The sequence below is a fragment of the Ornithorhynchus anatinus genome, chromosome 10, assembly GCF_004115215.2.
Source record: "Ornithorhynchus anatinus isolate Pmale09 chromosome 10, mOrnAna1.pri.v4, whole genome shotgun sequence".
Lineage (NCBI taxonomy): Eukaryota > Metazoa > Chordata > Mammalia > Monotremata > Ornithorhynchidae > Ornithorhynchus > Ornithorhynchus anatinus.
The window spans coordinates 9,292,994-9,312,051 of record NC_041737.1 but is presented as its reverse complement, the minus strand read 5'-3'; the positions used below and the strand labels follow the sequence as shown (position 1 = coordinate 9,312,051).

At 43.0% G+C, this 19,058-nt stretch overlaps 1 protein-coding gene across 1 annotated transcript in view; it reads left to right on the top strand.

Moving 5' to 3' along the window:
* Window positions 1-19,058, top strand: part of CFAP299 (cilia and flagella associated protein 299) — a 138,899-nt gene that overhangs the window by 38,528 nt on the left and 81,313 nt on the right. Inside the window, exon 3 of the mRNA XM_029072966.2 lies at window positions 10,728-10,818. Within this exon, the coding sequence (XP_028928799.1) occupies window positions 10,728-10,818 (91 nt within the window). The remainder of the gene's footprint in view (window positions 1-10,727; window positions 10,819-19,058) is intronic.

Below are 19,058 nucleotides of genomic sequence, written 5' to 3'. Positions count from 1 at the left end.
TTCCACGCTTTCGCTTTAAATGGAGGTTAATCTAATTTTCTCATTTTCCAGTCAGATACTCTAAGGAAGGGCGGTCGGAAGGGCAATTCCTATGGTTTGTCTGAACCAGGTCCTTTGCCGTAAAGGCCTCCATGCTAGAGAGGGGATGGTAGAAGGGCAGGAAGAAGGGACTCTGGCTCTTGGCTTTTGGATAAGGTCAGTGCAGAAAGGTAGCTAGGCATAGTGGATAGAGCACGGACCTGGAAGTCAGAAGATCATGGGTTCTAATCCCAACTCTGCCAATTGTCTGCTGTGTGACTTTGGGCAAGTCGTTTCACTTCTCTGTGCCTCAGTTCCCTCATCTGTAAAATGGGGATTGAGAATGAGAGCCCCTTGTGGGCTGTTTCCACATCCTTTCCTCCCCTCAGCAGCCGATGCCACTTAGCATCTTCTCCCTGGACCCCGAAATTGGAGGGATTAGGGTAAAATTTCTGAAGACTCAGACTCCAGTAGGGTTTGGGGAAGCCTTGGCAGTTAGAAAATACATTACTTTTGCAGGGATTTTACACCTTAAAGGGCTTGTGGATTCTTCTTCTCTCTACTCATTATCCTATTCATTGAGAAACAGCTTGGCCTAGTGGAAGGAAAACAAGATTGAGAATCAGAAAACCTGGATCCTAATCCTACCTCTGCCATTTACCTGTTGCGTGAGACTTTGGACAAGTCACTTCATTTCTCCATGCCTCAGTTTCCTCATCTGTAAAATGGGGATCTGTTCGTCCTCCCCCTTTGATTGTGAGCCCTTTGTGGGAGAGGAATTTTGTTTGTCCTGATTGTATTGTACCTGCCCCAGATCTTGGCCTATAGCAAATTAGCACATAACATATATCACAATTATTATTTCTATCCTACCATATAATATTCACAATTCCCTGCTGTCCCATTCTCGACCTCTTCTACCCTACAGTTGTGTAAGTGGTCCACAGAAAACAATGATGCAGAACAAGGCTGAAGTACATATTTTGTTGGAAGAGGAGACTCTATGGAATATAATTTTAGTATTTGTTTAGAGCTCATTATGTTTCAGGCACTGTACTAAGCACTGGGGTTGATCCAAGCAAGTCGGGTTGGACATAGTCCCTGTTCCACATGGGGCTCACAGTCTCAATCCCCATTTTACAGATGAGAGAACTGAGGTCCAGAGAAGAGAAGTGATTTGCCCGAGGTCACGCAGCAGGAGATTGGCAGCGGATTAGAACCCAAGTCCTTCTGTCTCCCAGGTTTGTGCTCTATCCACTATGCCCTCTGAGAAGCTGAGTGGCCTAGTGGAGAGAGCAGGGACCTGGAGTCAGAAGGACCTGGGTTCCGATTGCGATGGCTAATCACTTGCTGTGTGACCTTGGGTAAGTCACTTAACTTCTCTGTGCCTCTATTTCCTCCCTGTAAAATGGCAATACCTGTTCTCCCTCCTACTCGGAGTCCCACGTGGGACACTGACTTTGCCCAACCAAATTAACTTGTACTTATCCCACCACTTGATTAGTGTTTGACACCTAGTAAGCGCTTAACAAATACCATAAAAAAAAATACCAGGACAGGAGGTGACCACAAATCTGAGATATGTCCTAAGCAGGTGGTAGAAAAGATAACCCCAAGACCTCCCAACCAGAATCAGCCCGCCGAGAGGTAAAAACTATTTCTCATTGGGATTTTCATTACTTTAAGTAATTGGGCTCAGAATGTCATTATTAAACAAATGTTTCCAGCACATTAGGTTCCCTTGTTACGAAGTCGTTGCCTGTGTGACCTTGTTGAAACCTTGGGCCCACTTGCACCACATTGGATTCCTCGAACCCATTGTTGCGGTCTGAAAAGCACTTCACCTGCTGGGCTGTAATCCAAGCTGAAGAATCCCACCTGCTCCTCTGTAAAACGGGGTTTAAAGGCTCATTAGGAATATTGAATCCAGAGGCAAGCACAGGTGCACAACTTCTGGCTTCAATATCGTTTGCAAAATAGTAACCAGGTAATCAAAGCTGCCACTGGTTAGCCAAAAGACAAGAGGGCTGTGTTTAAAGCCAGTTTTGTTAATCTTTCCCCACTGTGAAGGGTATTTTGGAAGTAGACGCTATTACAATTTGTTAGCGAGTGGGCACAGGTGTGGTCTCTTGTCGCTGTCCTATTTGAAAATGATTTTTTTTTCAGCTCTCAATCCTTTTTAAACTAGGTTTGGGCCTCTTTCTCTCTGAAAGAATGACCAAGCCTAAAAATTCTTCTGGCTTTTTTTTTTTTTTAGGCAGGGCGGAGTGTGACCGCTTTGTTCAGTTTTAATTATGTGAGAACCTTAGCAGATGGCAAACCCATTCTTCCCAGAAGAGCCCTCTGCCACAAAAGATGGTTTCTGTAAAAAGCTGACCTACAATCAGATTCAGATTTTCACTTTGGACCAAGAGCCAAGGACCATTCATTCCTTCCTCATTCAGATCGGGATGGCATTTCTCCCACTTCCAAGGAAAGTGACCAAAACACTCCAATTCCCTCCCATTTTCCATCTTTAAATTTAAACCCAGTTCAGAACCCAAGCATGGCTCTAGTGGATAGAGCACGGGCCTGGAAGTCAGAAGGTCTTGGGTTCTAATCCCAGCTCTGCCAGTTGTCTGCTGTGTGACCATGGGCAAGTCATTTTACTTTTCTGGGCGTCAGTTCCTTCAACTGTAAAATGGGGATAGAGACTGTCAGCCCCTACTGGGTCAGGGACTGTGTCCAAGCTGATTTGCTTGTATCCATGCCAAAGCTTAGTACAGTGCCTGGAACACAGTAAGCTCTTAACAAATACCACAGTTATTATTATCATTATTATTATGTCCCTTCATACCCAAATTACAGCTCAGCATTCCTTTGGCAAAGCTAAGGGGAATTTAAGGGCTTAGAACAGTGCTTGGCACATAATAAGCACTTCATAAATACCATCATTATTATTATTAAGGCCCAGGTGGTTCTCTCAGCCTTGACTTCCAGGGATATTCTCTAAACTGTAAATTCTTTGTGGGCTCGTGTCTACTAACTCTATAACAATAATAATAACAATGGATCATCCTCGAACCACTTCCTGGGCACATCACTTTTTAAGTAGTTTGTCTCCTCCTTTAGATTACGAGCTTCTTGAGAGCAGGGATTGGGTATCTGGTTTCAGTGGTACTCAGCCAAGTATAGTGCTTTACCCTCGGTAGCTACTTAATATACTTCAGCGATAGATTGTCGCCAGTTTGCTTTTTTGCCTGTGACAGCAGGTTGACATAAGTTTGATGGGATTTAAAATCAGTGAAAATAAGACTTTAAGAGCAGGGGAATTGTAGACAAGGCTCTGCCAATTGTCTTCTGGGTGACCTCGGGCAAGACTCTTAAATTCTCTGCACCACAGTTTCATCTGTAAAATGGGTATTCATTCAATTGTTTTTTTGAGTGCTAAGAGTGTGCAGAGCACTGTACTGAGCAGTTGGGAAAGTACAATATAACAATAAACAGACACATTCCCCGCCATATTAAATCCTACTCCCTCCTACTCAGACCGTGAGCCCCATGTGGGACAGGGACTGTGTCCAACCTGTTTATCCTGTATCTAGTACAGTGTTTGGCACGTAGTAAGCACATAACAAATACCATAATTATTAACATCCCCTAGGTTAAAGGCATGAGGGAAAGGCTCTCACTGACTTCTTTTCTGGTCAAAGAGAATTTACAAATTGCACAAAGCTGATAGAAGAAATGGTTTCAAGGGTTGTGAATGTTGGACCACATTTCTGGTAGCTTCTCCAGTAACTGGTAGTGCCAATATTTTGACAGGTGGAGGGTACCAGCTGAGCCCCAAACTTTGATCACCATGGAAACTTTCCCTGAAGAATATAAGCAACCTCAATTTTTATTTAAATCATTTTACTCCACAGAGTTTCAAATATCATGTAGCAAGTGAAGTTTTTCACAATTCCTTCTCCGTTTCATTAAACAGCAAAATATGCCTGGTAAAGTATCGGAAAGGTATTTCCTGTACCTTAGTTCACGAAAGCAGCAGTTACATTTTTACAGCAGATTTCTCAGCGGAATACAGGCCCACCTGTCAAAATGACTCACAATCTGTGCTTTTAAAAAATGGTTTCTTAATCTAATTCCCGATGATAAAGGAGAGAGCATTCTTTGGGTCCCCCTTGGTCTAGAAGTATTTGAAAGAGAGTGACTGAATAAATTACAAATATGCTGACAGGAACCCGAACCTTCCTGCTTCCCATTCACCCGGAATAGATGTGGAAGCCACTGGCCAAGAAGTCCACAAACCCCTCAGTGGAGTCCAGGTGATTTACATATTTTGTGGGGCTTCGAGAAGGAGACTGATTGTGCCCTGCTGAATTCCTCAGATATGTGAAGTAGTGGGGTCAATTAAGTATGGATATAACACATTCAACTTTTTAGGTTTCAGTAGCAGCTGCAACAACACTCATTTATTGCCAATTATGTGCAGAGCACTATACTGGACTCCTATTATTTTCAGACTCCTGGGAGCAGATAAAGGAAAGAGCTCGGAATCTATAGATACTGTAGGCTGTAATATCTCCTATAGACTGCAAATTCCTCCTGTACACTGTAAACTTCTTACGTGTATTCAAGAGTATTTATTGAGTGCTTACTTTGTGCAGAGCACTGTACTAAGCGCTTGGAGTGTACAATTCGGCGACAGATAGAGGCAATCCCTGCCCAATAACGGGCTCACAGTCTAAATGGGAAGGTACAGGAATGTGTCTACTGATTGATATATTGTACTTCCCCAAGAGTTTAGTACAGTGCTCTGCCCACAGTAAGCACTCAATAAATACGACTGATTGATTGGGAGACAGAGAGGCACAAATAAAACACATCCAAGGGACACAGAAGGAAAAGCATAAAGACGACTGTTCTTGGTTTTCTAAAATGTTGGTATTTACAGTAAGATCCTATCCTTGTGAGCCAGTATTGCTGAAAGGACAGAGAAGCAGCGTGGACTAGTGGAAAGGGCATGGGTCTGGGAGTCAGAGCACGTGGGTTCTAATTTCTGGCTCTGCCAATTATCTGTTGTGTAACCTTGGGCAAGTCATTTAATCTCTCCGTGACTCAGTTATCTCATTTGTGATATGGATATTCAATTCTATTCCCTCCTCCTTAGCCTTATGTGGGTGAGGGACTGTGTCCAATCTGATTAACTTGTATCTACCCCAGTGCTTAGAACAGTGCTTGGCACATATAAGCATTTAACAAGTACCATAATCATTATTAATTATTATTATTATTATTAATCCCTAGTATCAATCACACTCCATTTTACAGTCTCCTGAAAGCCATGGGGACTTTTTCTTTATTCTGCTTTCTATCTCTGTCTGTGCATCATTTAATGGTGTATTGCTGGATATCCAAATTCAGGGCCTGGTTTAATTTCTGTTTGTGGCCGATAAAAATCAGTGATTGCGTCATGACAAGGGGCGGTGAAATGAATTGGGAATTTGAATTGGTTCAATGAAAATGTCTCAGATTAACAAAATACTTACAGCAAACAAGAAATGTATCAGGCAGATTTTAAAGAAGACCTGCAACTATCTACAGCAGGATAGGAGCTCAATCTAAGGAATAAGCACAATGAGAAGGAGAATCCCAAAAGCAGAAATCCAAAATCTGCTGATCCACACCCAATAAAAGACTTTTGCACATAGTATCAGTGGTATTTATTGAGTGCTTATTGTATGTAGAGAGCACTGTACTAAGTGCTTGAGAGAGTACAACAGAATTAGTAGACATGTTGCTTCCCCAGAATTAGTGTATAGTCTAGAAGATTGTAAGTCTAAAAGCAGAGTAGGTATTTGTTGAATGCTGCTGATTATTGTGCAGATTTTTCTTTCCATACATTATATATCATCTTACCATTCAACATCAAAGACGTGACCCATACCAGTGTTTTCAGTTGCTGCTATTTTGATTTCAGCTTAAAAACCTAGCATAAAATAATGATGATATTTGTTAAACACTCATTATGTGCCAGGCACTGTACTAAAGGCTGGGGTGGAGACAAGCAAATCAAGTTGAACACAGTCTCTGTTCCATGTGGGGCTCACAGTCTCAATCCCCATTTTACAGTTGAGGGAAGCGAGGCCCAGAGAACTGAAGTGACTTACCCAAGGTCACACAGCAGGCAAGTGGCGGAGCCGGGATTAGAACCCATGACCTTCTGGCTCCCAGGCCCGGGATCTATCCACTACACCACGCCATACTATGTGCTCCTTCCACTCAGTGCAATCAATTATTTTTTTCAGTGAGTCTTTTGGTTCAGTTTTCTTTCCCTAGAGTAATCCTCACAACCAAATCCAAGCAGAAATTCATTATGTACTAAGCACATGTATTAAATTAACATTATAATTGGGCCAAAGAAATGCTGGCTTTGGCAGGATCATTTTCTTTATATAAACTCGGCTAATTGTCAATGGAACCATTACTTTCTAAATGCTTACAGCTTTTTCCTAATATTCGTTCCGTAATTTACTGGCAACTGAAATGCACTTCACCACGGACCCTTATACCCATCGACAATCATGAATATCCCCATTCCAAGTGCTTAGTCCAGTGCTCTGCACATAGTAAGCGCTCAATAAATACTGTTGAATGAATGAATGAATACATCAAGCGGGTGCTTAATAAATGCTACTACTATTACTACCACTGCTAGTACTATTATTAGTGCTACTATTATAATAATAGTGCTACAATTATTATTATTACTGCAACTATCAGTATTACAACTATTATTACCACAGCTACTACTATTATTAGTATTACTATTTTTACTACTATTAGTCCTACTATTCCTACAACTTGAGTCCTTCAGCATTTTCCTTGAAAGACGGAGACCATCCCAAACTCCTGGGAGTAACTGGAGAAAAAGTCACGACTGCAATAATAATAACGGTATCTGTTAAGCGCTTACTATGTGCCCAGCGCTGTTCTAAGCGCTGGGGTAGATACAAGGACATCAGGTTGTCCCACGTGGGGCTCACAGTGTTCATCCTCATTTTACAGATGAGGTAACTGAGGCACAGAAACTGAGACTTGCCCAAAGACACACAACTGATCAATGGCAGAGACGGGATTAGAATCCATGACCTCTGACTCCCGAGCCCGGGCTCTTTCCACTAGGCTGCACTGCTTTTCATAGTATCTTTAATCACTAGACGGGATCACTGTGCAATACATGCATAGGGGACTTGTATATACCACTGGCCAGCTCTTTGGGTGGATAGATTAGCCACACTGCCTAACCCGTAGCAACAAGGCAGATTTGTTTCCCACTCTCAGAAGTCTAATGGTTCGTTTCATCCTGCCTGTTTCCAGAATATGCCTAATCTGAAATTCCTCAGTGGAAAACAAAAGTGGCGGCTGCACAAAAGAGACCCAAAACCTACAAAGCAGACGCACTTTAAAAAGGAATAATTCCATGCAGTCACCTCTGTCCCTGGCTTTTGTTTCTATTCATGAATGATGACGGGGGAAGTAAGGAAAAGTTGTGATGATCTTACAGCACCTTCTTCTAAGGGTAGACTACACCTTTGGGAACGTAAGGTGTCTTTCAGCTTTTCTGAGAAAAATAAAGGATTAAACAGCAGGTGTAGTGAGAAGAACATTAATAGGATTACACATATAACTGGCTAGCTAATGATTAAACCTAATTTTTAATGTTTAGCTTTCCATTGGCCTCCCTCTTGAAGGAGGTGCAATAAATAAAACACCAGGAGTATTTGCATATAAAGCAAACCTTGCAATTCCACGGTTCCGTCATGGGACCTCCTTCAGCAATTTGAGGAAGTCAGTCCTCTTCGAATATTGATTTAAACACCACCTCTCAAGTCAATGCCTGTTCAGTAAACCTAGTTAAATAATAATAGTGTACATTAAAAGTTCAAGAGTTCCTTACCCCGTGTTCTCCACCAGTTGAGATTTCCTCTGTTCCAGTGAAGTCCCAAGTAGCCCCAGGTCAGAAGGACTTGGGATTTAATCCCAGTTTTGCCACATGTCTGCCGTGTGACCTTGGGCAAGTCATTCAACTTCTCTGTGCCTCAGTTCCTCATCTGTAAAATGAGAATTAAGACTGTGAGCACCATGTGGGTCCATGGGCCTTGTCCAATCTGTTTAACTTGTATCTACCCCAGGCGCTTAGTACAGAGCCTGGTACAGAATAAGTACTTAAATACCACAAGAAATTGTCCTATGTAATATATACATGTGTTATATGTAATATATTTCTGTAACATAACATATTTATGTAAATGAATTTATTTACATAAACATAAGTAATATAATAGCTGTATTTCTGTATTTGACTTCAGCCCAGAACTTTTGACTCTACTGTGGTAAACTTGCAGAAATTCTTCCCCAGAAATTGCTAAATTAGAAAAGACCATTGGTCTGTCTTGTTCAGGGAATTAATTCTGTATAAACTGCCACTAACCCTACATGAAGAACGACAGTAACAGACATGGGCTCTACTCTAAAAGAGTTTACAATCTGGTGGGTGAACTAGACACGAAATTACAGTGTTCTGCACCCAGAAATTGCTTAATAAATACCACTGATTGCTTGATAGAGGAGGAATATAGAAATGTATGCATAAGTGATACAAGTGGGCATAAGTACCCGAGTGCTTAAGTGGTGTGGAAGTGCTGAAGTGGGTGTAGAGGAGATATTAATTGGGCAGATAAGAAAGAAATGCTGGAAGTTATGTGATTTCAGAAGGGCTTTGAAGATAAGGAGACCAGTAGTCCGTCAGAAGTGAAAGGGGTTCCAGTCACGAGGAAGGAAGTGAACAAGACATGTCACCCCCCCTCCTCAAAAGTCTCCAGTCGTTGCCTATCCACCTCCATATCAAACAAAAACTCCTCACAATTGGCTTTAAAGAACTCCATCACTTTGCCCCCTCCTACCTCACCTTGCTACTCACCTATTACAACCCAGCCCGCATACTTCACTCCTCTAGTACTAACCTTCTCACCGTGCCTCCTAAACCCCGTCCTGTCCCTTACTTTCCCGTCCCTGTGGACGGCATGACCATCCTTCCCGTCCCACAAGCCCGCAACCTTGGTGTCATCCTTGACTCCGCTCTCTCACTCACCCCATACATCCGTCACCAAAACCTGCCCGTCTCACCTTCACAACATCGCCAAGATCCACCCTTTCCTCTCCATCCAAACTGCTGCCTTGCTGGTACAATCTGTCATCATATCCCAACTAGATTACTGCATCAGCCTTCTTTCTGATCTCCCATCCTCCTGTCTCTCTCCGCTTCAGTCTATACTTCACTCTGCTGTCCAGATTATCTTTCTATAGAAACACTCTGGACATGACTCCCAACCTCAAAAATCTCCAGTGGTTGCCTATCAGCCTTCGCATGAAGCAAAAACTCCTCACTCTTGGCTTCAAAACTGCCCATCCCCTGGCCCCCTCCGACCTCACCTCCCTTCTCTCCTTCTCCAGCCCAGCCTGCACCCTCTGCTCCTCTGCCACTAACCTCCTCACCGTTCCTCGTTCTCGTCTATCTCGCCTTCAACCCCTGACCCACATCCTCCCTCTGGCCCGGAACGCCCTCCCTCCTCACCTCCGCCAAACTAACTCTCTTCCCCTCTTCAAAGCCCTACTGAGAGCTCACCTCCTCCAGGAGGCCTTCCCAGACTGAGCCCCCCTTTTCCTCTGCTCCTTCTCCCCTCCCCACTGCCCCGACTCCCTCCCTCTGCTCTGCCCCCTTTCCCCCCGACAGCACTTGTGTATATTTGTACATATTTATTATTCTGTTTTATTAATGATGTGTATATATCTGTAATTCTATTTATCTCTTTTGATGGCATTGATGCCCACTTGTTTTGTTTTGTTGTCTGTCTCCCTCTTCTAGACTGTGAGCCCGTTGTTGGGTAGGGATGGTCTCTATCCATTGCTGAATTGTACTTTCCAAGTGCTTAGTACAGTGCTCATATGATTGAATGAATGACTAACTACTGGCCAAGCCAGGAATGAAATGGATATGCCTCTGCTTGAATCTCCCTCCTGTAGTAGACACTGGAAGAGTACTGGAAACTCTCCAGGTGTGACCCTGAGAGGGTGACAAATAAGCATTATAGTAATTATAATTATGGCATTTGTTAAGGGCTTACTCTAAGCCAAACACTGTTATAAGCACTGGGGTAGATACAAGGTAATCAGGTTGTTCCACATGGGGCTCACAATCATAGTCTCCAATTTACAGATGAGGTAACTGAGGCACAGAGAATTAAGTGTTTGCGCAAGGTCACACAGCAGACTAGTGGCGGAGCTAGGATTAGAAGGCATGTCCTCTGACTCCCAAGCCCATGTTATTTCCACTAAGCTACGCTGCATCACAAAATTGTTTGTTATAGTGCTTTTATTACCAAAGTCCTCTCACAACCCTCACAACTCCCCTGTCACGTAGCGGGACAAGGCAGGTATTATTATCACCATTTTACAGATGGAGAAACTGAAGTACAGAGAAGTTAAGTGACTCACCCACAGTCACACGGCAAGCTAACGGGATGGGTCAAACTCAAACCCGGGTCCTTTGGCTTTTAGGCCGGCGCCCTACCACTTCACCACACCACTTCCAATATCCTAAAAGATGGTTAGATCTTCTCTGTGGCAATTATTGCTTTACATATCTTTTTTTTATCCTCCGGCAGGACACTCAGCAGTGCCGGCAAGGAACTGAAAGACCCTTTCCTGCAGGCGCTTGCACAACGGGAGGAAGCCAACCGCAGCGGGAAAATGACCGTGAGTCCGTGCGATAAAACCATTAATCTTTATGAATCAAACCATGGTTGGGGAACAGTTTTGTTTTTTTCAATTCAGTCCACCAGGAAACTTGATTTCTGCTAGAAATGAAGGAAATTTTAAGGAAAATAGCCCTATTTTCAGCATAGGGAATAAACATCGAAAATTATTTCCATTTATTCAGAAAGGTTTTTGGAAAGGTAGTGAGATGAGGAAGAACAACTGAAGTTAAAGACGGTCATGGAGTATACCTTGGAAGCTAATTTTAGAGACAGAAATGAAAAGCCTTTCAGAGACATCCCTCCCGACCCCCCCGAAGGTTTGCTAGGAAGGATTCCGGTGAGAAGATCTGACTTATCTGTCCTTCTCTTGCTCGTGGTTGCCATAAAATATCTGGATTTGATTTTGATTGATCTAAATACTCCATAACTGTCAGACATTTTTGTGGGCCAAAGGTTAGCATGTTAAAAAATGGGAATAAGAACTTGAATTTTTAAATCAATCAAATTAATGGTATGTATTGAGCGCTTACTGTGTGCAGAGCACTGTACTCATCACTTAGAAAGTACAATACGAAAGAGTTGGTAGATACATTACCTGCCCACAGTGAGCTTACAGTCTAGAGAAGGAGACAGACTTTAACATAATGAAATAAATTATGGCTGTATACATAAGTGCCTTGGGGCTGAGGGTGGGGTGAATATCAAATGCTCCAAATGATCAAGTCTGGTTAACTTTAACAACATTTTCTCAGGAAAGAGCTAGATTGTAAGTTCCAAGGATACTGTACTCTCCCAAGTGCTCAATGTAATGCTCTGCCCACAGTAAGTACTCAATAAATACCACTTATTGATCAACTTAAAAGAGCTGAAATTTTCATCCCCATTATTTCTATGTTGCTTTTTGGAAACCCCTTATATCTTTTGGGCTCAAGAACACATAGGACTGTTCCACCTCTTACTGCAGCGATATTTTCCTTATTTACCACCTTCTTTTCTCATTTTCCCTTCAAAAGGAAGTTAATGAAATAAAAATGAAAGCCCAAGCAATGCCATTTCTCTCTGTCACATGGGACTTTGAAGTTAGGGAATTAGGTTTGCTTCCGGGCCTACCAAATCTCCTTTAGACGTGGCGTCTCTAGCACAGTCACTTTACCCACTCTCCTACTTTCTTCCTCCTCCTCATCGCAATTGCATCAGGTCTCCTTTCTGATCCACAGCAGCACTTTTTCAGGGTGCTTCGTCATCAAATGGGGTCAAAACTTCTTCCAGAGTTTCACTCCATTATTCTGGAACCACTGGTCTCCTTTCAGGGCAGACTACTATGGTAGCTGTTTCTCGGTATATAACATAATCCATTTGAGCATAGTCCCTGTCCCACATGGGGATTATAGATATTTAGCTGTCTTCTAATCTTCCTTCTGCAGTATTTCCCCAAAACGTAAATGAACCAACAGGACTTTCACCCTTTTACCCTGTTTTATCCCTAGGCTTCAGCCATTTGAATGTCAAAAAGCCTATGTAGAATTCTTCCAAGGGGATAGATCGAGTTTTAAGGGGAACCTGTGGAGTTTTAAGGGAAACCTGTTGACACTTACTTTCCCCCCACCGAATGTTGACTTTGTAAACAGATACGTGGCGGCCTGGCTTGTTTTGGCCATGAAATGTGTATTATTGAAGCTGGGATAAAAGCATTGGACACAGCTTGTTCCTTCCAAGCCAGAAAAACCTCTGTAGCTGACTCAGAAAAACCTGTGAATTCGGCAGTTTCAAATATGCCCATTTCCTGTGTTGAAAATCTGTGAAACATAAGAATGCGTTGTATATGACCAACAGCATTGTGCTGACAAGATCTTTTTCCCTTTCGCTGCATTCCAATTTCCATAAAATGCTCCCTTTCAGCATAAAGAGGGTATTATACAAATGTTTATTTCCCTTTTAATTGAGCCCATATTTACCCAATTAATAAATCACCTCTGGGCTGGGAATATAAATTGCAAATCAAATTCTACTCCACCGAAAGAACCGCCATCAAAAAGCCTCCCGCTTGGAATTTCCGGGAAGCAGCACTGCAGAATGTCCGATCGTAGGTTTCTGCAGGAAGCTGGTCTGTTCAAGGCTAGAAGTACCATCTTTGTCACAAATGGCATTTTATTTAGTCGGAAATCAGAACATGGTTGGTTTCGGTTGGTTTGTTTTTCCAAATTTTAGAATCATCCATAGTGAAATGTCAAATATTTGGGCCTTGAGAAGCCCATGCCACCACAAACCCTGACCGACGGCCTGACCTAAGAATAACTGCTCTTAATGACCTAAATATAGGACACTGCATCCACTTACATTGGACTGTAGTCCAGAGGATACTTTTGAAATAAAGTCTTACCAAGTCTACTTTGGGGATAAACCTGAAAAACGTTGGCAGGAAAAAAAAATCTTTTAGCCTGATGATCTAGACTGTCAGCTCGTTGTGGCTTTGTTCATTCATTCATTAATCGCATTTATTGAGCACTTACTGTGTGCAGAGCACTGTACTAAGTGCTTGGGAGAGAACGATATAACAGTAGACACATTCCCTATCCACAGTGAGCTTCTGTCATACTCTCCCAAGCATTTAGTATAGTGCTCTGTGCACAGTAAGCACTAAATAAATACCATTGATTGATGACCATCTTTCAATAAAATAATAATAATGATACTAATAGTTATGGTATTTGTTAAGACTTATTATGTGTCACGTTCTGTGCCTAAGTGCTGCGGTGGGCACAGTGCAATCAGATCAGATACAGTTTCTGTTCCATATGGGGCTCAGAATCTAAGGAAGAGGGAAGTAGGTATTTCATCCTTCAAAATGCGGTCAGTGCCAATTTCCCCAGCTTGTCTTTTCAATACGGTAAACTTGGAAAAGAAGAGATTTGATTTCACCACGTTACCTGATAAATAAAATTCAAATGTTACACAAGAGAAGCAGCATGGCCCAGTGGAGAGAATATGGGCTTGGAAGTCAGAGGGACTTGAACTGCAATACTGAATCTATCGCTTGTCTGCTGTGTGACCTTGGGTGAGTCACTTCACTTCTCTGTGCCTCAGTTACCTCATCTATAAATAGGGATTAAGACTGTAGGACTATGTGGGACATGGAATTTGTCCAACCTGATTAGCTTGTACCTACCCCAGCATGTAGTACAGTGTCTGACACATAGTAAGCATTTAACATAGTAATTTAACCTAACTTAACATAGTAAGGACTTAATTAATGTCTGTCTCCCCATCTAGACTCTAAATTTGTTATGGGCAGAGAATGTGTCTGCAAATTCTGTTCTGCGGTCCTCTCGCAAGTGCTTAGTACAGTGCTATACACCTAGTAAGCGCTCACTAAATGTGATTCATTGACTGATTAACAAATATCATAAAAAAGCAAGAGGAGCCATAAAACTTTGCAAACACTGTATTTACTTCTCCAAAAGATTTCAAGACTTAGCTGTAAATTTCCTTCAAAGTCATATTGTAGTCATATTCCTTCAAAGTCTAGAAGCAGCGTGGCTCACTGGAAAGAGCACGGGCTTTGGAGTCAGAGGTCATGGGTTCGAACCCCAGCTCTGCCACTTGTCAGCTGTGTGACTTTGGGCAAGTCACTTAACTTCTCGGTGCCTCAGTTCCCTCATCTGTAAAATGGGGATGAAGACTGTGAGCCCCGCGTGGGACAACCTGATTCCCCTGTGTCTACCCCAGCGCTTAGAACAGTGCTCGGCACATAGTAAGCGCTTAACAAATACCAACATTATTATTATTATTATTATTATTATATTGTAAGTTCCTTGAGGGCAAGGATCATATCTACTATCTCCCATGTGCTTAGTATGATACTCTGTAGTAAGCGTTCAATAATACCTTCGACTGCATGACCCATTTTAATCTTTTCATTCACATTAAGGAAGAGAAGAAGCCCCTATACTAATCTTGCTTCACTTGACTGAGGAAACATTCTATTCTTATCTCCAAGTCAGTGCAACAGTGCAATTTGATACTAAAGAGGATTACAACCCCCAATTCAGGGGTTAGCTTTCTTTGAATAGGAATATTTTCGAAACAAGAAATCACTGCTTCAGTAGGAGACTTAGCTCTTCATCCTGAACAGTAACAATATTTATTTCCTCAAATCTGTCAATTTAAAGAATAAAAGACAATCACCTAGCTCCGTAACAGTAAACCATACAGTGGCCCCATTATTGGTCCAGTGGAAAGAGAACCGCTTAGGAGATCAGGAGATTTACATTTGAGCCCCCGTTCTTCCTGTTGGGGCTTGCAATCAGTGGTGGAGGTTTCTGACCCAAAGACCACCCAAAGACAGAAACACCAGAACCCTGGAAAAGAGCTGGCTGACATAGGTGGATTGCAACAGCTACCAAGGAAATGCTGCCTGGCTGGCTACGGAATTATAAAGCAGGGCATTAGCCTTATGCTGCAGTCACGTCAACAGTAACTGATGCCCCCTCCCACTTAGGCTGAGAAGATAATGTCCACCTCCCCTTCTAGACTGTAAGCTCGTTGTGGGCAGGGAATGGGTCTGTTTACTGTTGCACTGTACTATCCCAAGCGCTTAGTCCAGAGCTCTGCACACAGTAAGCGCTCAATAAATATGATTGACTGACTTATAGAGACTGTGTCCAACCTGATGATCTTGTATCTGCCCCAGCCCTTGGGATGGTGTTTGGAATATAGTAAGCGCTTATGTCACCCTTCGGGGTCCCACCCGGAGAGTTTCCAGTCCTCTACCAGTCTCAGCTATGGGAGGGAGAGTCAAGCAGAGGCCTACCCATTCCATTCCTAGCTTGGCCAGTGGTTAGTGAGTGGAAGGTAATCTGCTACAAATCAAAACTCACCCATGCTGGGCAGCAGCAGCATGGGAGAGAATCGAGGGCAGAGACATAGGTTAACTGCATGGAAGGAGGCAATGGTAAAGAGATTCTGGATTTTGACCAAGAAAACTCTATGGATACACTAACAGAATGATTGCAGATGGAGGTGGGGTGTTCTGGGAGAGATGTGTCCACGGCGTCGCTATGGGTGGGACACAACTCGACTGCCTAAGACAACAACAAGCACTTAAATACCATCATGAAGCAGCATGGCCTAGTGGAAAGAGCAGAAGCCTGGGAGTCAGAGGACCCGATTTCTGATCCCAGCTCCTCCAGGTATCTGCTCTGTGATCTTGGGCAAGACTTGTCCAAGGCCACATAGCAAACGAGTACAGGACCAGGATTAGAACCCTGGACCTCTGACTACCAGGCTCATGCCCTGTCCACTAGCCAAGCTGCTTCTCCAAGCAGTCAACTCAGGAGGGAAGCATTTAGTGGACACAATAAAGGTTAAGAGGGAAATAAGCAGCTAATCTGTCAACGGATCATTGCGGTTGCTAAAATTAACTAGTGATAAGTGAAACTCTTGCCAAGGAGGATGTTCAAAATATTACAGTCAATAAACAACTATACAGCTGGACTTAGGGATAAAAAGAGAGATCTACCAATGATTTGTTTATAAATTTCTTGAGGACCATTGGTTACATGTCGTGCAGAACTTGATTTTGATTTTGGCAGAAAGCATATCTCAAGCTACAGAATTGTGCAGCTCTATTTATATATTCTTGCTGTGAGAACTAATGAATAACAAAACATGGTTTTATTTTCCTCTGCAAATTGTGATCCTTGTTTAATATTTATGACAAGTAGATCATGAGCTAATTAAAACACATCTAGTCAGCAAATTATTGCATTGTATTATAGAGTTGAAATTTGGCCTTGAGCTCACAGCGGGCCCTGATATCAAATAATCCATCAATCAATCGTATTTATTGAGCACTTACAGTGTGCAGAGCACTGTTCTAAGTGCTTGGGAGAGCATTCATTCATATTTATTATTAATTTACTATTAAATGCTTAAAATAACATTTATTAAGTGCTTACTGGATGAAGAGCACTGTACCGTTCGAGAGAGTACAATATAACAATAAACAGACCCATTCCTAGCCCTCAATGAGCTTTCAGTCTAGAGTATAGTATAGAAAGAGTTGGTAGACACATTCCCCGGCCACAGCGAGCTTCCAATCTACAGGGGGAACCCATGTTATAAACTTTCAGGTTTTAGATACTTTGGACAGTTTCTGTGACCCTGCTTTCTGTTCTAGATCCTGGGACACCTTCCTTCTTTTCCAAATCTTAGAATGCAGTGAACCCTGAGATCTGCTTTACAGTGGGGCCCCAGTGAAATTCAAACCTTTTTAATAATAATAATTGTGGTATTTACATGGTTACTTTGTGTCAAGCATTGTTCTAGGCATTGGGGTAGATAGAAGTTAATCAGGTCAGACATAGTCCCTGACCCACATGGGGCTCATAGTCTAAGTAGGAGGAATCTACTTTAAATTTTAAATTTGAGGAAACTGAGGCCCAGAGAAGTGAAGTGACTTGCTCAAGGTCACACAGCAGGCAAGTGGCAGAGCTAGGATTAGAACCCAGTTCCTCTGACTCCCCGGCCCAGGCTCTTTCCACCAGGCTACCCTCACCCGCCTTTCCTTTTTTGTGAGGAATCGGCGGAGTTGATGGTCTGAGGGGATGAGGGGATCTATCCGTCTACATCTAGGCCCTCTGGGGTGGAACACAACTTCAGGCCAGAGAGTGTACAACAGAGAAATTTGTTTCAGCTGCAGTGTTCTCCAACTCCAATGTTAGAGGCTGTCCTTCCTGTTGCTTCCATTCTCCATCCACTCACACACGTCTCTTTATTCCCATTAGCATTTGTGCCCTGAGCTCATAACGATCGATAAACAATGTGGCCTAGTGGAAAGAGCACGGCCCTGGAACCTTAAGACATAGGTCCTTTAAGCCCAGCTCTGTGTGACCTTGAGCAAGTCAATTAAGTTCTCTGTTCCTCTGTTTCCTCTAAAATGGGGACTAAATACCGTTCTCCCTCCCATTTATACCGGGAGTAGTGTTAGTGATAATAATTAATAATCATGGCATTTGTGAAGCATTTACTAGGTGCCAGGCACTGTGCTAAATTGTGAATACAAGCAAATCAAGTTGGACACAGTCCCTAGCCCACGTGAGGCTCACAGTCTCAATCCCCATTTTACAGATCAGGTAACTGAGGCAGAGAGAAGTAAAGTGGCTGGTTAAAGCTCACACAGCAGACAAATGGCATAGCCGGGATTAGAACCCCTGGTCTTCTGACTCCCAGGCCCCTGTGCTCTATCCACGGCGTTGTATTTATTGAGCGCTTCCCGGGTGCAGAGCACTGTACAGTAAGTCCCTTGTGGGTCAGGGATTGGGTCTGGCCTGATCTTGTATCTACCCCAGCGCTTAGTATAGTGTTTGGCAATAGTAAGCACAAAATATGTACCAACAGGATGATGATGATAAAATTATTATCTAGGAATATACAAAGGGCCATACCTTTACTGGGAGCATAGGGGTCTGGCTCTTTATACTCTCGACCCCAGAGAAGACTCGGGGAGGGGTTCACTGGGAGAAGGAACAAGCCTACTGAGGGAAGGCACTGGGAGAACAAAAAAAAGGCTACTGGGCTTCTTCCTGTGTGCGCTCAACCCCAGAGGCCCATTGCTACTGTTGTCTAGGTTCCTAATTGGGTAAAGGAATGTCAGTTTGAGAAGTGTTTCTATCACAATAAACAGATGTTGACATTTTCCATCATTTTCTTGGATTCAAGAGGGTTTTTTTGGTCCGATCGAAAATATTCATTTCAGATGTAAGGGAAGAAGTCAAGCTGCCAATTCCTCAAATATATCCTTTTCAAGTCCGACTCTCTCTCTTCCTTGGCATGACTATCAAACAGATGGTGCATGCTGGGATGGAGCCAAGAAGGCTATTGCAGGCTCCGGGGGAATCAAGAATAGAACCTTGGCCACCTTCAGGGCCAGGGAGAGAGCGGGAGGGGGAGTCCTTACTTGAACTTGAGGAAGCTGAGTGTTTGAGAAGCTTGACTTATTGGAAATAGATATGGAGGGAAAAGGGGAGAGGAGAAGTAGGGCCTGGTCTCCGGGGGGAGATCATAGGCCTGGGAGTCAGGAGACCTGGGTTCTAATCCCAACTCTGCTACTTGCCTGCTGTGGGAGACCCTGGGTGAGTCACTTAACTCCTCTGTGTGCTCATCTGTAAAATGCTCCTTCTCTCTCCCGTTTAGGCCAGAAGGCCCATGTGGGATAAGGGCTGTGACTGCACTACTTGT